Source organism: Amphibalanus amphitrite, unplaced genomic scaffold (assembly GCF_019059575.1).
Source record: "Amphibalanus amphitrite isolate SeventyFive unplaced genomic scaffold, NRLGWU_Aamphi_draft 000649F_arrow, whole genome shotgun sequence".
Taxonomy (NCBI): domain Eukaryota; kingdom Metazoa; phylum Arthropoda; class Thecostraca; order Balanomorpha; family Balanidae; genus Amphibalanus; species Amphibalanus amphitrite.
The window spans coordinates 22,399-41,499 of NW_024882143.1; the positions used below are offsets into that span (position 1 = coordinate 22,399).

Consider the following 19,101-nt stretch of genomic DNA (forward strand, 5'->3'; position numbering starts at 1 on the left):
TGGGTGACATCGGCTTGCTCTCGTCACGGGCAACACGCTCGTTTTTTCCGCGAAGCCTCGATCAGGGACCAAACGGCAAGGGGGGGTCCAACCGACCCCCCCCCCCCTACACATTAGAAGCTGGCAAACGCCGCACAAATGCGATGGTTAAAGAATGTCAAAATCAAGAAAATTTGGCCAATGGTGACATTCGGGAACCCCATGCTTGGAACTGACCAGAAAGGTAAAATACAGGATACTTTCTTCGTATTTTTCAATGCTCTTTCGAGCTCTCCTTTCTGCGTGTCGTTACGTGGCCAAGAAGGTGAGTTAGAGGGGGCGTGAAAACTTGCCACTTTTCGGATCGATATGATCCAAATGAACCACAACCTGGCACATGTTTAAACGGCAGAATGCAACGTCTTTTTTTTTGCAAATTTACGGTCGATATTAGCGAGCGAAGACGGCCGGCCCACAAGTGTCAACTGGCCCCTGTCCTGGTTCTCATGTCCACGTGTTGTGTGTCATAGGGGCTGAGACGGGACGGGGGAAGTCTTGGACGCGACCCATCCGGTGCGAGACCTCGCCGGTGACGACGTGACCGACGCAGCCTGACGAGAGCGACAAAGTGCGCTGCATTTGTGTCAGCTGTATTTTGCTCATTTTAACCGTTTGCGCATCAATCTAGAAATCAAAACAGACTTTGATGCGTAGATGAACTATATCTTTATTTGGTCCTCCGTGTGACGAACTGATTGATCGAGAACGAGTACGCACGAGCGAAGCGGTAAATGAGGGCGAAAACAGGGCTAACAGTCGACCTACCACAGTCTCAAAAATATGATATCTGTTTTACTCAGCATGTGTTGTAAGTACCCATCTACCCATCATTGTAAGTACCCATATGGGAAAGTTAGGTACTGAAAGACTGATATTAGTGACATCGGAATATCTACTTCAGAATAAATTACGGGTCACGGGCACCGGCACAAGCCGATAACTATGTTACCTAAATTGTTGCCCTATGCAACAGCGGCATCATAAACAAAAAGGACATTACGAAAATGCTGATAAAAGTCAAATACCGAGGCTGTTTTATAGTCAAAAGATGCTGCACCGATATTGACTGAAACAAAACATGCTAGACTGCTAGAATATTGTCTGACATGACACTCTCATGACGCCAAGAAACAGTCTTTACACATTCCCTAATGTGCAAGGTATTATTGCAGCAAAGGTCGCTCAGCTGTTCTACTAAAGGTTCAAGTAAGTACATAAACCCGAAATAAAAAGTGTTTAACTCCAGCACAAAAGTGCAACAAAAGAAGCATATCAAAAATCAAAATATGACGATGTCGCGGTCGCTGACTCCGGCCTGCCGGAGGAAGGTCCGCACGGCCTCCACCAGGCCCTGAGGGCCGCAGACCAGGTACCTGGTGCCGGTGCCGGGCTGCTGGGCGGCGGCCAGCACGTCACGCCGCTGGATCCGCCGGCGGGTGACCGTCTCGCCGGGCCACGGCCGCTCGCCGTCCGCCTCCGGCCCGGTCACGAACAGCTCGTAGGTGATGCGGCCGGAGCGCGCCCAGCGGGCCAGCCGGCGGCGCGGGAACACCTCCTGCAGCCGGCGGACGGACAGCAGCAGCGACAGCCGCGGCGCGGCCGGCCGCGCCACCGCCTCCGCCATCAGGCCGACCAGCGGCGCCACACCGGTGCCGGCGGCGAGCAGCACCAGTCGCCGGTCGGTCGGCCGCGGCCGGTACTCGCCGAACGGCCCGCTCCAGAGCGCCGTCTGGCCCACCCGCCAGCGGCGCACACACCTCGACATGGCGCCGGACGGGTACAGACGGATATACACCTCGAAGTAGCCGACGGCCTGCGGGTCCGAGACGGGCCCGTAGGCGCGCGTGACGGCGCGTCCGTCGGCGTCGGCGGCCCTCAGCAGCAGGTGGGAGCCGAGCGGGTGTCTCAGCGCGGCGCCGGCCGGCAGTTTGAACCGATAGACGGCCGCCGAGTCGGACACGGCCGTCACGGCCACCAGCGGCAGCGCCGTGAAACAGTGGGGCAGCAGCGCGGTGTGCGTGCCGCCGCCGGGCCCGGAGCCGTTCCGGGCCCCGGCGGCGGCGGCGGACTCCCCCCAGGGCTGGGCGGCGCAGAGGGCGGCCGGACCCCGCCGGCACCAGCCGCCAGCCGAGCCACTGGAAAACGAACTCCGATCGTCGGCGAACGCCTCACCTGGGACAGAAAAGTACAGCCATCATCGCTTAGAGAAACTAACAACGATGTTGTGGTGATCGACTGTGTTGCTGTTCAATGATCTTGACATACTTTTTACTTTCTACACGGTCAGTGGTGATAATTGAATGTCATAAAACGAATGATTCCTCCGGAGTGTCTTCCCAGTTCCCACTGACCTGAGACACCAGAGTGTCTCCCCACTCACCTGAGACTCCGGAGTGTCTTCCCACTGACCTGAGACTCCGACAGGCGCCTCAGCCACTCCCGAGCACCCCGATGACGTCACGGTCAGCGCCGTCAGACCGGCCACGACGAGCAGCGCCGGAGTGGGCGGCGGCGGGGCCCGGCGAGCTGTCATTGCGCTCAGCGGGGGGCCGACGGCTAACGGGCGCCGTCAGACGAGCAGCGCGGTCCGTGCACACACCCATCTGCTGAATAATGGGAGCAGCTGTCAGACCAACTCCGTCACTCCGAACAGCGGCGTCAGCCCGGTACGGCAATACGTGAGTCAGCTGAATGTAACAATTCGGCTCGAACCGCGCTGGCCGGGGAAGGGGGGTAACGTTCTCCTTCACGAATGTTTTCAATAACTCTGAGCACTTTTGTGACGTCTGCAGGAACAAAAAAAAAATCGAGTACCTGCCCACTAAAAACGCCACAGGCCACAGGGTCGATATTCATACACCGTTGCAATTCAAATTTCATTGTCATGATATGAATTGGTTGTCTCTCAAAACATTTTGGAAAGTGGGATGCAAGAGCTATGGAAAAGCGATAGGTAGGGGAAGCGGGGGTAACACCGCCCCCCTAAGCTTTTCGCCAAAATGAGAGAACATGTGTGAAGTCTCTTGGTAGTTATTGTTTTCGTTACAATATTTAAACGTTTTCTCACGTGTTTTAGGTACTTATTTTGCATGCTCCTAAAAGGTTTTCATGTATCACGACTTTTAAAAATACCTTGCATATTTGCTGCCTACAAATTGTGTGGGTAACCCCGCCGGCCGCCACCGGTGTTGATGTTAACCCAACCCATTCCTACGAAAGCTTTTAATTGTTCAGAGATCGTGTGCGATGAGTTTCCTGTCGGTAAGTGGTAATTTTCGCAAATAATCGGTAATGGACACCTAAATAGGTATAGGTTCATCAGCTGTTTGCCAGTTTTATACAGCTGGCAAGTGCTTGGTCGGGATGCATGAAAAATATAAAGTAAAAAATCAAATAAGCTGCTTATTCCCGACTTAGCAACATCTACGAACATAAATAAAGCGTGTCTTTGGAGTTTCATCACTTATCACGCTACAAACAGGAAACACCGCAACCTCAATTGGGGTAACACCGCCACGGGGTGGCGGTGTTCCCCAATAAGTGATCACAAGCAAAAATCGCCAGCGGTAAGAATGTAGGTACTACACGGTTCAAGCAAACTTATCTTACTGGACACAGCCGATCAGTTATTTTTCGATGCAATCAAGTAAATCAAAATGAGTCTCTACTTAACCCGCGCCCTGGTGGGGGGGGCTATTTTTTGCCCCCCTCCAGACTTTTCGATATATCTCCAGAACCACTGCGCCGATCGTCACCAAACTTTCAGTACCCTCCCGGACATCAATTTTACACATTGTGACCAAAAATTTTTCCAAAGGCTATGATAGGTTGGCCGGAAATGACGTCAGAGTGACGTCATGTTCTGCCGTTTTCGACCCAAAAAAGGGTTTCGCGGGAAGAGCTGTCAGGCCTATAGCTTTGCAAATACAGAAAAATGATACAGACATAAAAGCTGTAGAATGAACAGGGCTACAAAACTGTAATCTCGGATTTTTGAATTTTTTGGATTTTGACCTCCAAAAATCAAAAAATAAATTTTTAGAATATAATAGCCAAAAAATCCAAAAAGTTTTTTGAATTTCAAAAAAACAGGAATATATGTGATAGTCCTTACCGCCTTCTATCTACATAACAAATTTGAGATCGATACCTCTTTTTTTGGCCAAGTCATAGTGAAAAAACTGTTCAAAATTGATGACGTCAAATTTTCAAACTCGATTTTCAGCAATTCTAGACCTCGTAGCGCAAAACAAAGACCACCATTAGACTCCCCGTGACGAGCTGCATCGAATCAATACCCATTTTATGCAAAAATATCAACTTTGAAATTTGACCTTTTTTGACCTGACCTTGACCTGACCTCCACCAGAAAGTGACCTAAACCGTACCTGATGGTCTTATAACCAACACCATTGAGTTGGAAATGAAAAAACTGGCCATAAAACATGCATCGCATAACCTTAGTAAAGTTGGGTTCATGTGGTGACCCTTGGTGACCTTTGGTGACCTGACCTGTGACCTGACCTGGTATGACCAGTGACCTCTAACAGCAACATATCTACTAGGCAACTGACGCCCTATCGCTGATTCCCGACAAAATGCGTTTTCCTCGGTGTTATAGCGCATTCCCTAGAAGACCCGTGAACGGTGAAACATTTCATCTTTGACCTGACCTGTGACGTCATCGGTGACCTCGAGGTCAATAAAATTTGGTTTCCTTCGACAAATTTGACAGGCCTTTCGAACGCCGTTTGAATTTTTCGGATCCGTCCAGTAGTTTCGGAGATACGAGGGGGGGGGGGGGCAAAAAATAGCCCCCCCACCAGGTCGCGTTATAAACAGACCCCACCAGGGCGCGGGTTAAAGACATTCAAAAGTGCTCCCAACTCATCGAATTTTTATAAGATAATGTGCATTTTTCTTTAAATGCCCACATTGAGCTTCGATTACACCGAAACACCGGAACACAAATCAGAAGACGCTTACCTTCGTGCGGTTAATAGGAAATAACGGATTTTTACACTTCACATTTCATACTTTCGCCGCCAGATGGGGTGGCGGTGTTCCGTGTTTCCCACAGTGGCGGTGTTACCCCCGCTTCCCCTATAAGGCAATGGACGCCATTTAATTGCGTTCCAGAAAAGCTATTTCTGGCACCTAAAAGCTGACTCGCCCCAAAATTGGTCCTCAGCACCTATTTGGTGGATACCAGCACCAATCATGGAAAATGACCTTAATTAGCTGTTTCTGGCACCTATTCATCGGTACGCCTTACTCTTTTTTCTGAATCTGGCACCTAAATGCTGAGCGTAGCACCAATCTAGTAGAAAAATGAACTACTGGCTGGTAGAATCATGTTGTTCTGGTATAATGACCCCAGGAGTCTAGCCTAAAGGTTGCCAGTGCAGCTACACTCTAAGACAGCCCCGTAGTCGTCTCAGCATTGTATATGACGTTTAAGTAAGCAAATAATATTGATTTTTTGAAAAAAACAATGTCATTTAAATATTTAAAAGTATTTATTTGTAATGCTTAAAGGGAAACATTTTTGTGAGTAATTGTCTCGATTTTGACTATTAAAACGGGTATTGTATTTTTTGACGTCATCAAATAGCTCCAAAAAAGAAATGTAATGTTTTCATTCCGTTCAAGGCCGCTGAAGAAACGCGGGATCTTGCGTGGGACATTGTCCGTTGTTTGCCGCGCAGAGTTGTGCCGTGGTTGTGCCTTTTTCATCCGTTTCTTACTTATGTCATATGTGTGCATGAAGCTTTGATTTTGTTTTTGGTTATTGTGTGGCCGGTTAGTCAAACGCCCCTGTAGAAACCGGATGCTGCGTTTGATCGAGATGGAGTCAGACGATGATTGCAGAAAGCTAATAGGGGAAGCGGGGGTAGCACCGCCATGTGGGAAACACCGCCATCCTCTCTATCGGCAAAACTCTGAATTGTAAATGTAAACACCCGCCATTTCGGTGTCCGAACGGAAACGGGACGCCGCGTGAGGCAGTGGCGGCGCCACGAATTTTCGCCAGTGGGGGCAAGCTTGAGACTGACCCGACTGTTGTCTGATAACGCCGATCTGCAAAATACATTAGCACCTTGTCCCTAGATGTTGTCATTCAAAATTATTTTGGTTTCAGGTTTCACATGCATAGGCGTATTGAGTTTAACCATTAACCCTCGCGGGCCCGGAAGGGGGGCGTTTTTCGCCTCCCCCTGGTGAATATTTGCGATACCTCACGAACGCTTAGGGATAGAAAGACGAAACTTGCTGTACCTTATCCCCCATTAATTTGAAATCTTTTGAAGCAAAAAAAAAAATGGACCTTACCTCCTTGATAATGTCTCAGGGCCGATTTTTCTAGACTCCTGCACGGCAAACTTCGGCGTCACAGACGTGAACTTCAACCAGCTGCCAAAAATTGAGTTTTAGAGATAAAGACAAATTACGAGCACGGTTGTGTAGCATTTGACTTAGAAAAAAAACTTAAGTGACTTTGGTGACCTGAGGTCGGAGGTCAGGGCAACGACCCCGAGCTGGGGCTTAAGTTTCTTTTTTCGCAAATAACTTCAACAAAAATGGTTCTGGAGCTACGGCAGTGGTACCTTCGCATTAGTCTTGTTCGAGACGCGTCGAATGACATATATATTGTTTGGAAAAGGTCAAGTTTTATGTTGACCTCATGTGACCTCGAATGACATTTGGTTGATTTTTTACACATGGAAGGTCATTTGTGATGATTTCGTAGCCGCTGATCACGATTCTGTACCTCTGGCATCAATTTTGCTGTAAGCATTCATTTAGAGCATCAGTATGGCAAAACATCTCTTAATTATTATGCCTGACTTGAATAGTGAAATAGCCTCTAGCAAGGATACTCTCTTGTGACTTCGACCTTGTATCAGCCTTGTATCGTAAGCTAAAGCACAAATAGGGGTCCGCTAAGCTTGAAAACATCAAAACATCTCGCAATTTAGTATACAAGATATAAGAAAAAGTGCAAAGTTTGTGGTCAATTTTGAGCATGATCGTGACCTTGAATTTGAATGTTATGCACATCATCGGAATCCACGGATTCTCTTCTTTTGTTCAACACCCCTTTTAGCCGATTTTATGCACCATGCCGTCCTCTGGAACACGTACTTTGAGACCACTACATAAATGCCGGTTTTTGCCTTTGACCTTGAATTCTGACCTTGAAAACTGACCTTAGGTCAAAATGTTTAGGTGCTTTAAAATCTTCACATATATACTTTTCGTTTGGTACCATTTTTGTTTCCGCAGCTGCCTTATTAACGGAGTTAAACAGGGGGGGGGGAGGGCTACCCCGGGCTGCGGTGGTAAGGATTACCCCCGGGCCCGGCCGAAATAAAACTATAAAACTAGATTGCGAGACACAAACCTGTGAAAACGTTTGTTGTTCGTTGAGATGTAAAATGGTGTGTTCCTCAAAACTATAGTCAGGTCCTATTTCTCCTTTTCCCCGTAGTGCGTATGTATATATGTGCGATTCTCTCACATACGATTGATAAAGGTACGAGAATAAGCTCCATTAGGGCGACCCACATATCATTCCAGATAACCCGGGATATACATATCTATCACATTTTGTCATACCTCTCTGAGCTCAGTCTCAGTCTAAGGGTTCCCAAAAGAGGGTGATCTTTTCTCTGGCCGACTTTTGATAATGCTTCTCAACCTCCTCGAGATCAAGCTCGAGGGCAGCCTTTTGGTGAATGAAAATGAGTAGGAGAATGAGTGGGAGTAGGAGATATGCGACAGACGGTCCGAGAACGAACGTTCTGCTGACGCACTTGATACGAGGACCGTCAAAAACAGGCGTACTATTATAACCACCTATAATGAATGTTGCACGGGTCTTCTGTTCCCATACATCAGCCAAATTTTGTGGGGGCAAAAACATAGTCTTGCCCCCACGGCCTCCTGCCAGTGGGGGCAGTCTGCCCCCACTGCCCCCACGGTGGCGCCGCCCTTGGCGTGAGGTAGGTTTCGCTAAGATTTATTTGATTTTGAGATCGCAATTGCCCATTTTGTGAATTTCAAACCATCGTTGTAATCATTTGGCATGTTTGAGCAGCAAGTAAGTGGTCATTTCAAGTCAAAATGCCTTGATTGTTACGTTAAATTTGAGGGCATGAAGTGCTCTTTGTTGAGAAAGGAATTACAGAAGAATCGCATCCCGGCTTGTTTTGCTGTCGGGGCGTTGTCGGTCCATGACTGTGAGTGGGGTAACACCGCCATGCTCGGCGGTGCTACCCCAAGGGGTGGCAAAATGGATAAAGCCGCAATGATGATTCACTCAGCTCGGAGAAGAGCTTTAGTTAGGCCGCAAACGTCGTCTGTTTTTTAACCCGCGCACCGACGGGGATCTGCGCCAACTTCGCACCGACGCGACGGGGGGGGGGGGGGCGGATGACCGCCCCCCCCCTGAGATCTCGAGAACGAAGCAAGATAGCGACAAGCGGCAAACGGCATCGGATACGCACGGTCAAGATCTACAATTTTTACTAAGGTCATTTTCAGGTCAGGTCAAAGATGACGTCACAGGGGTCGAAAAATTCAAAATGGCGGCGCTAGATATGGAGAGAGTTTTTCTCGAATAACTTTCGAATTAGTCAAGATAGGAACAAACTAAGGGCATCATCGTAATCCTTCCGTCAATCCGCATCGAATGATATATATGTTGACCTCGAAAGGTCAAGGTCAAAGGTTGACCTCAGGTCACGTGACCTCGAGGTCATCATGTATATCATTCGATGCGTCTTGACGAGCTGAACACAATGAGACCATCCACGCGTCTGTATCTTGTTCCTGTACGGAGTTATTGGCCAAAAACCTTTGGTGAACTTTGATGACGTCACATGACCTCACAGCTGCCCAACAGCAAAACAGACCTCAAGGTAGTGAAGGTTGATCGTATATGAAGTCATGTATGGTATATGGGGCCATTCCGACCCGTTTTAGTGGTAAAAACAGGGAGTTGATTTTTCCCCCATTGACTTATAATGGGGAGGTCGCGAAATTGACCTGACCTTAGGTCACCGATATCAAAATTCCGAGATATACAAATTGTAGCTACTAATGACCTAATAATATCCTGCGACTTTCAAAGGCCTCCGACATCTACTGTAGCTCTGGCACGGTGACAAAGTTGCAAAAAAGTGACGAGGTTGGGTCATTCAAAGTGACCTGGTGACCTGACCTTAAAAGGTAGGAGGTTCAAACTTGCACACAATGTGTAAAATTAATGAGGGAATAGTCATACCAAATTTCGCGACGCTACGCGCCGCGGTTTTCTCGCTATTCGCGAAAAACCTCAGGGGGGGGGGCGGCCGTCGGTGCGCGGGTTAACCTCACGTTTGACTTCACTGGATGTTTCGAAATAAACGTGAATTTGTCATGCTTTGTATGCATATTGTCCGCGACAAACAGTCTGATCTGTGACAAACTAACAACCAACTCTTGTGTGTCTTGTATGAGTTTGAGTTACTATTTCAGACAGCAGTATGTGGAAGGCTTTTGGTGTCAATACATACATACATACATACATACATACATACAGTAACGCTTCCAAGGGTGGCTGTCACCGTAAGGCCGATCTGTGGATAACATCGCCATCAGTGGCGGTGCTACCCGCACATTTTTTGGAGGACGAAAAATGCAGGACTTGTTTTTGATGTCTGTAAAGTAGCGAAATTTTATAATGGAGCGCTGGAAACTATGCCAACATGTAGGAAAACATTCCTACTTTCACATGAATGCAAAAGAGCTTCGTTTTTACTACGCATATCAGCTCGGTGAGCAGAAATGCTTAAGGTGGCGGTGCTCCCCCCGCTTCCCCTAATATTGAAAAGAGGGCTGGTTGCGTGGCATGTCTGTTCAGAGTTGACATTTTGCTTTACTCCAGTTTATGACCTGAGAGCCTGGCTGGAAGTGACGGATCCAAACTTTTCAATGGCTGAGGGTGCAAGAACATCTAGTCTCTACATAGCGGGCTGGTATAGGAGCGTCTTGCTATGCTGCACCATAGCTGGCTAGTAATTCTCTTTTGGCTAGAAATGGCATTAATCATTATCTCCACTGGCGAAAATGGCACTTGACATCACCGAATGCAACGTTCATGTTGTTAGGATACATAAAATCAGGAAGATTACGCGAATTAGGTAGGCAAACGTGGAATAAAATAGGTGCTGGATGTTTTGGTTTTGGTGCTGAATCAGCAAACAGCAAATACGGAGTTCAACTAGACGATCTGGCAACTTTAGACTGTGTGGAAGCAATTAGGTGCCAGATTCAGATATTAGGGTCGAATAAGCATTGTGGGGCTGATCAGCAATTAGGTGCCAGAAACAGCTTTTTAGGGACCAGAAACAAATATTCCCCTAAGGCAATTTAACCCTCGCCCGTATTGGTGTTTTTCCAGCCGCGAACGTATAAGGGGGGGGGGTCCGTTGGACCCCCCCTTGCCGTTTCGCCCCTGATCAAGCTAGAGCTTCGCGGAAAAAACGAGCGTGTTGCCCGTGACGAGAGGAAGCCGATGATACCCAATTTTAAGGTCCTAGGTCATTGGTTGACCTTGCAGGTCAGGTCAATGACCCCAAAGGCGGGAAAATCGGGACCTGTTAGAACGTCGTAAAGTGTGGCTGCTATGGGGTTTTTCGGGGTGCTGATCACGAATATCAAGTTAGTTTTGATCACAGATGATGTCTTCATGCATTTAGGCCGGGTCGGGTCAGGTCAGGTATTCGTAGTAGGTGGCAACCGCCTCTGACAGCTTCGTAACATGTTACGAAGGCACCAAAACTACTTCGTAAATGTTCATATGGTTGCTAAATTCGAATTCATCTCCAAAAACTGGCCTAGAAACATGTTAAACTCGAAAAAGTGAACCGAGGTCATCAAAGGTCAATGACCTGACCTGACCTTCAGGTGACCTTGACACCCACCCTAATGCATGGGGGCAACATCATATCACATGTTTGAACGCTTGAAACCACGAAAAGACTGCAAACGCGCGGCTAATGCGAGCCGACATACGCCGAATCGCGATTCCGGCCAAACATGGTCTCGAAAAGTAGGTCACAGGTCAAAGGTAATTTGGGTCAGGGTCATGGAATTTTCAGGGTAGGTGTAAAATTGATGAACGCGAGGGTACTGAAAGTTTCGTCGCGATCGGCCGCTTTTTACGCGAGTTATTCGCGAAAAACCATGGGGGGGGTCCGTTCGACCCCCCCCCCTATACGGGCGAGGGTTAAGACAATTATTTCTTTTCAACATATGGTTAGCTTGTTTACATCGTTTTCATGGCATGCGGTAAAGTATACCTCCAGGCGCTAAAACTGTAGTAACGCCTAGCGGTAACAGTATGTAGGGTAAGGGCGGGTAAGAGTACGCGGGCGATAAGAGTACGCATCAGCTGTTTCGGTTGCTTAGCAACGCGGGTTTGTCGAGTTCATGAAGTGACATGAAGCCGCCAGTGCGTGCAATTTAGGGTGTGTCGACAGAGGGATTTTTCTCACAGATTCGCGTTAGACAAAGATATAAAGTGGCGGGAGCATGCCAAAACACTAGCCCTGCAGTTGGTTTTGCGTAAAAATGCGATTTGACGAGGCTCGGGCAGGTCGAAGTTACAGCGAAAAAGTCGCAGTCGACGGTGCTGCCACCTACATTGCCAATAACGGGCACTATCATATCGTTATAATTGGGGTAGTTTCAAATGAGAAATGACTTCTATTTTTGTTCAAACTGCTTAAGAAAAAATAAAACAATTCGGAAACATACATTTTTTCCCAAATATCGCGTTCCATTTTTTCCTGTTGAGTTGTTAGGAAAGTGGTAAATTTCAAGGTTGACGGCTAAAAAACGAAACAGGAGGAACAGAGCAGGAATCACCAAGACGTGCGCCGCGCCGATGCTGTAGCCTGTAGATAAAGGGTGAGCAACAGAACCAGCATACATAACGATTTTGATTACTGATAGATATTTTTCTCTAAATGAAAGACTATTAGTAACTCAGGCAAGCCTTTTAATATAGGTATCGACAGGGTTGCGGTAAAAGGTACAATCGATGGCACATTACAATTATTCTGAGTTGGGAAACAACACTCTTCAGATACCTACCATCAACAACCTCACTATCTCCTATATGGGAGCTATTTCATCTGATTCCAGCGCCCTGAAAACAAACAGGTTATCATCAAAAATCTCTGTTTAGCGCCTACCGACATATGCTGAATGACGCTATCAATAACCGACATTTGTAAAAGGTGATTCGCCACACAGCCCGCCGGCGTCGGAGGGGTTGAATCAGTGAGCCAGATTGCCAGCGACTCACCGCTGAACTACCGGGCGTAACAAAACGGACGATGCGACATGACTCAGAGATCATCACAGACGCGACGGTAAGCCGCCAAGAGCTCCTCTGATGTATGCTTTAAAAATGTTGGCCAAAATTTAAGATCTATGTTATCTAGTGCTAATATTTGGGTTTTCGGTTTTTCTAATCCCCTCTATTTCACGTATTTCTTGAAAAAAAGCTAGAGGGTTTCTTTTTACCGATGTCAATTGATTTTAGTTCAAAAGATTGGTGGTGCTGCTACTGGCAACACTATTGGCGCAATATAACCGTTCTTTAGTCACCATGTCAATAATATTGACACAGTCAATGACCACCGACTCTCACTGAATGTGTCTTCCTGTTCCGCAGGAAGCTGAGCTGTGACTGACTGGCCATTGCGTGTCATCAGTTCGGCCAGTAGCGGCGGAATACCTTCAATTAAGGGGGGCACTGCCGACTTTTGGTCCCATTCATTCCATGCAATGCCCATAGGGCTAATGTTAAAATGCCAAAATCAAAGGGGGCACGGTGCCGCGGTGCCCTCCCCGTTCCGCCGCCTATGAGTTCGGCTTGACAAGGGAACCGAGAGGTGGCAGATAGCGATATTACGTATCTGAACGAGGGTTACGCACGAGCTCAGATGGGGCGGGGTGGGGCACGACACCTGGCGGGCTGCTGGGATCGTGCTGCCGATCGAGCCCCTGTTGCCCGCCCGCGCGCCGCCGTGGGAGGCGGCCGCCTGCCCACACGTCGCATTCTCCCTGGACATCGGAGCGCTGCGGCGGGACGCCCCACCTGACGAACTGCACCAGGCGGCGCAGAGACACCTAGCGTCCCTCCACCAGCAAGCCATCTGGGTTTGGACGGATGGGTCGGCGGATGCGGGAGTCCGCAGCGGAGGAGCAGGAGCCTTTGTGGAGTGGCCGGACGGTGCAACCGACGAGCTACGCGTCCCGGCCGGTCAACTCTGCTCGAGCTTCAGGGCGGAGATGGTCACACTCCGCGCGGCCCTGAACCACCTGCGCGACCACCCGCACCAGCCGAGCGCGCCGATCACCATCTGCTCGGATTCGCAGTCGGCCCTCGCGACGCTGAGAGAGGGCCCGGCGTCCCAGAAGACCCTGCTAGGAGCCGCCATCTGGACCGAACTAGCGGCCTTGGCCGGTCCGTCCCGCCGGATCCACCTACAGTGGGTGCTGTCCCATTGCGGCGTCGACGGAAACGAGCGCGCCGACCAGATCGCCAAGGAGGCGGCCGCGCTCCCCCAGGCGGCGGTCCCGGTGGACGTCGCTACCGCCCACCGCGCGGCCGCCAGACTGGCCCGCGACCGCACCATCGCCGCCTGGCCGGAGGGCTGGTACCGGACCCTGATGGAGAACCGGCTGCCGCCGCCGGCCGCGACGGGGGACAGATCGTCGGCCGTCGACGTCCACCAGCTCCGCGCGAGCCACTGGTCAGGATCCCGCCAATACCTTCACCGGATTGGACGGAACCCTTCCGATGATTGCCGCCAGTGCCCTGACACCGACTGTGCGGCGGGCCGGTGCACCGTGTGCCGGGAGGAGGCCGACACGCCCCGGCACTTCTTCTTCCGGTGCCCGGCCCTCATGGGCTGGCGTCTCCGGAGGTACGGGACGATTTTCCCGAACCCGAAGACGTCCGCGACGACGGAGAGGTGGCGGCCCTGGCGGCCGCCGTGAGGGACCTCCAGAGCCGCACGGCTACACCGCGGTGACGCGGCTGGAGGGAACACACAACAACAACAACAACAACAGCTCAGATGGCCTTCGGTTACATTTTTCGTTGCGTCTGTGATGATCTCTGAGTTATGTCGCATCGTCCGTTTTGTTATGCCCGGTAGTTCAGCGGTGAGTCGCTGGCAATCTGGCTCACTGATTCAACCCCTCAGACGCCGGCGGGCTGTGTGGCGAATCACCTTTTACAAATGTCGGGTATTGATAGCGTCATTCAGCGTATGTCGGTAGGCGCAAATATAGAGATTTTTGGTAATAACCTGTTTGTTTTCAGGGCGCTGGAATCAGATGATATAGCTCCCATATAGGAGATAGTGAGGTTGTTGATGGTAGGTATCTGAAGAGTGTTGTTACCCGACTCAGAATAATTGTAATGTGCCATGTCGATTGTACCTTTTACCGCAACCCTGTCCCTGTCGATACCTATATTAGAAGGCTTGCCTGAGTTAATAATAGTCTTCCATTTAGAGAAAAATATCTGTCAGTAATCAAAATCGTTAGGTATGCTGGTTCTGTTGCTCACCCCTTATCTACAGGCTACAGCATCGGCGCGGCACACGTCTTGGTGATTCCTGCTCTGTTCCTCCTGTTTCGTTTTTTAGCCGTCAACCTTGAAATTTACCACTTTCCTAACAACTCAACAGGAAAAAATGGAACGCAATATTTGGGAAAAATGTATGTTTCCGAAAAGCTTTATTTCTTCTTAAGCAGTTTGAACAAAAATAGAAGTCATTTCTCATTTGAAACTACCCCAATTATAACGATATGATAGTGCCCGTTATTGGCAATGTAGGTGGCAGCACCGTCGACTGCGACTTTTTCGCTGTAACTTCGACCTGCCCGAGCCTCGTCAAATCGCATTTTTACGCAAAACCAACTGCAGGGCTAGTGTTTTGGCATGCTCGCGCCAGTTTATATCTTTGTCTAACGCGAATCTGCGACTATCGACACACCCTAGCGTGCATGTCACCAACGGAACGTGGGCGTTGAGCGGCGACGCTGTTGAGTTTAAGGCGATGAATATTATTTTCGAGCGTTATGATATTATTATGATATGGTACAATAATTTTGATACTTGGCAGTTGAGATAAGGTACATTTCCGTGATTGTTGTGGGAAACTTGTGAGGTTATCTGGGGAAATACTGTACCTACAGTGCAATATTCTGTTTGCGAAGTTTTGCACAACGTTTCGGGGTTGTTTTGTGCGCGAATTGCATGTACGGTAAGAGGACGCACTGTTCAGGAGGGTAAGAGTACGCAGAATTATACATTAAATCGAATATACAGAAATATAGAATTATTAATCTTTCGCTCAATGACGTTTGTTTTGTAGGTATATCATCAATGGAGCACTGTGATGCAGATGCGTACCCGAAATTCTTCCAAATACGAGTTATTCTCCTTTTTGATCGTGCATTTTTTTTTAAGAAACACACGACATGATTATTTCCTGATTTATAGACTTGAAAGATTTATTTTATGTTTTTCTTTTTGGATACTAGAATTAACTTAAACGCCTTCTGAGTTTGAAGTTAAGCATTTGGACAGTGCAAGCTGCATAGGTGTGTGTTCATATGCTTGCGTACTCCACCCGCCTGGCGTGCGTACTCTTACACACCCCATATGGTAAGAGTACGCAAGTGCAACGGTTCAGAAAATGTCAGTTTTAGACCACTTCCATTTACGCTGAAGGATCGTTGCCCCATGGGTTGATGGCTAATTCAATGAACTTTAATATTCCCTATTTGCGATTTCTTTCCTTCAAATATTAAACAAATGAGAGCAAGAAATCCACTAAGTGCGTACTCTTATACGACTTCACCCTACCTACAACATGGTCTAGAAATCTGCGGTACAGCATAACTTCAGGCGCAAACCGTAGTGACATCGAACGGCAATGGTATAACCAGGGCACGGTATAACTAGGCTTGGAGATTCGCGGTACAGCATAACTTCAGGCGCAAACAGTGATGACATCTAGCGGCAGCGGTATAACATAGGCTTGGAGATGTGCGGTGCAGCATAACTTCAGGCGCAAACAGTCGTGACATCTAGCGGCAGCGGAACACAGACTTGAAGATGTGCGGTACAGCATAACTTCAGGCGCAAACAGTCGTGACATCTAGCGGCAGCGGTATAACATAGGCTTGGAGATGTGCGGTACAGCATAACTTCAGGCGCAAACAGTGATGACATCTAGCGGCAGCGGTATAACATAGGCTTGGAGATGTGCGGTACAGCATAGCTTCAGGCGCAAACAGTGATGACATCTAGCGGCAGTGGTATAACATAGGCTTGGAAATGTGCGGTGCAGCATAACTTCAGGTGCGTGTTATAGTCATCTCAGCTCTTGACACCCACGCTCAGCAGCTACTAGCGGCCGGCTCGGCTCCTGACGACACTGACTCAGCTCCTGACGACACTGACTCAGCTCCTGACGGCGCCGGGTCGGCTCCTCCCTCAGGAGCCGTGTAAGCACCAGCTCCTCGTCTCCCGGGGCCGCAGTGTCGACTCGAGTCAACTCGCAGTGTCAACTCGAGTCCACTGTGAGGGCGCCACCGTCGTCCTCTGTGGCGGTGCTAGTGTGGGACCTGCCGCGGCAGTGGGCCCACCTGCTGGAGGGCCACCCAGGGCAGCGGGTCCTGCTGTAGGGCCTGCTGTAGGACCTCCCTCGCCTGTAAGGCCTATTATGGGACCTGCTGTGAGGCCTCCCACGGATGTAGGGTTTGTAGGGCCTACTGCAGGGGCCAGGGCCTGTCGTAGGGCCTCTTCGGCGGTGGAACCCGCGCCCGCTACTCGCTAGTGCCCAAAACGGCCCATTTAAACGCAGTTCACACATGACCGTCAGTCTGTCGGTGTCGGGCCCGTCACCGTCGACCTGACGGCCTGCAGCCCGTCAAACGAAAGTTGAGATTTGGTAGCTCCCATTGGCTGCCATATGTTGTGACAGAAATGGCGCACCATTTTCGAGATGGACGCAGATGGGGGAAGGGGATGGGGGATGGTAGAGGCCGAGAAGTTAAAGATATTCTTTGAATTACGGAACCAAAAAAAAACACGCTTTTACATTTTTATGTCAAATAATGCTGCAATTTTATTTTAATGAAAGACATATCTGTTCGCTGACTTAAATCAGGGAGCGAATCTCAGGATATCGTGCCGTAATAAACATTTTCATCTCAACAAATGGATAGAAAATGATATAAATTATCTTAGAAATGCATTTAAGCTCCATGCTGCATGATAACGTTCATTTTCCTCTTCCTCCAACACGCAGACATTCAAACCGACGGGCCCGTCACCGTCAAAAGTTGAACATTGCTGAACTTTCCAAAGCGACGGCCGTCAGGTCCGGCGCCGGCGCAGTCAGCTGTTGCCGGCCGTCAAACGCTGCCGGTTCACACATGCCCGTCGACCTGACGGCCGTCGCTCCGTCGGTTTCGGCCGTTTTGACGGTGTCGGGCCCGTCACCGGCAGACCTTACGGGCAAGTGTGAACTGCGATAATCATTCGTCGTAGATATTGCGAGAACGAGCTTGTTTCTTTCCAATATGGCAGACTTTTCGACTCAGTATTCAGGAAGGCTATACGAACTGCGGCCGGAACTGCCTCTGCCGCTGCGGTGCACCGTCGGTGGTCCGCACAGCCCAGTGGCTCCAGACGGTGCACCGCAGTGGCTCCAACCTAACTCATTATTCCATAGCTCTGCAATGGCCTTTTCAGGCGCAAACAGTTTACTCTCACCAAAACAGACAAGCTGTAAACTACCACCCGACATGACTTACCGCGAGTGGGGGGCGACATCCGGCCGCCCGGCTGACGTGCAGAAGGTGTGACCCGGCCTCGGACCGGGTCACTGGTTCAGGCTCACTGCAGGCTGACGGACGGGTCACTGGTTCAGGCTCACTGCAGGCTGACGTGCAGAAGGTGTGACCCGGCCTCGGGCGGGTCACTGGTTCAGGCTCACTGCAGGCTGACGGACGGGTCACTGGTTCAGGCTCACTGCAGGCTGACGGACGGTTCACTGGTTGAGGCTCACTGCAGGCTGACGTGCAGGAGGTGTGACCCGGCCTCGGGCGGGTCACTGGTTCAGGCTCACTGCAGGCTGGACTGGTTTCCAAATGCGAAACGATCATGAGTGAAAAAGTTTGTCTGATATTTTGTTACGCTTTACCGGTAATAGAAAAGAAAGGTAGATGGACAGGTAATTGCATAGTTCTTCGTCTAATGCATTTAATGCTGCCCTTTGAAATGCACACGGTTTTAACTAGTGAAAAACAAGATACCGCCAGTCATCAGAAATGGTAAATTTAGTTTTGGTTTGAAATTTGTCGGAAAAGTTTCCCATAGAAGGTATTAGGTAAAAGAAAAATTATGTTATTAGAATAAATTGCTCATGTTTATAAAGATAATTTAACACAAATGTTTTTTTGTTTTGTTAACCCTGTTTAACCTGCCAGACGTTTTACTTTTACACTCTTATTGCAATCACGTGAATACGTTTAATATGTACTTTAATTGTTTGGCCTCAAGCCCATTGGATTTTAATTGATCATTCGGTAGCCAGTCAAGTTGACATGCCTCGAGACAAAATAATAATGGTGTAAAATGTCACATGCCAAATACAAGTATTTTGTCGCTTTGTTTTATTTTTTAGAGCAATGAGCGCGGAAGTGTGACCTTTTCTCGCTGTTCAATAAATGGTGTAATCGTTGGCCATTTCTTGCTCACGGTTACATAGGCGTCGCTAGAAATGTTCGGTTGGAGGTAAAATCCCATTTGGTATTAAATCATGCCTTTCTATAAGTCATTAATCACACGTTATATGTCATTCGACGCGCCATGGCGCGAGGAAGGCAATGGTGACAAAGTTTTTTCTCTAGCCATGAAAAGTAAAAAGTATATTCTTTAGAGAGGAGTGAGGACGACTTCGGTAAAATCAATAC

General features: G+C 48.9%; 1 protein-coding gene across 1 annotated transcript; it reads right to left on the minus strand.

Annotated features, from left to right (window-relative positions):
• Positions 1–681: 681 nt before the first annotated feature.
• On the minus strand, positions 682–18,622 carry LOC122363969 (NADH-cytochrome b5 reductase-like). Its single transcript, XM_043333857.1, has 3 exons — positions 17,941–18,622; positions 2,449–2,645; positions 682–2,211 (listed from the first exon to the last, which is right to left on the minus strand). The coding sequence occupies exons 2-3, from the start codon at positions 2,570–2,572 to the stop codon at positions 1,319–1,321; spliced, it is 1,017 nt and encodes a 338-aa protein (XP_043189792.1). The 5' UTR covers positions 2,573–2,645; positions 17,941–18,622; the 3' UTR covers positions 682–1,318.
• Positions 18,623–19,101: the final 479 nt, after the last annotated feature.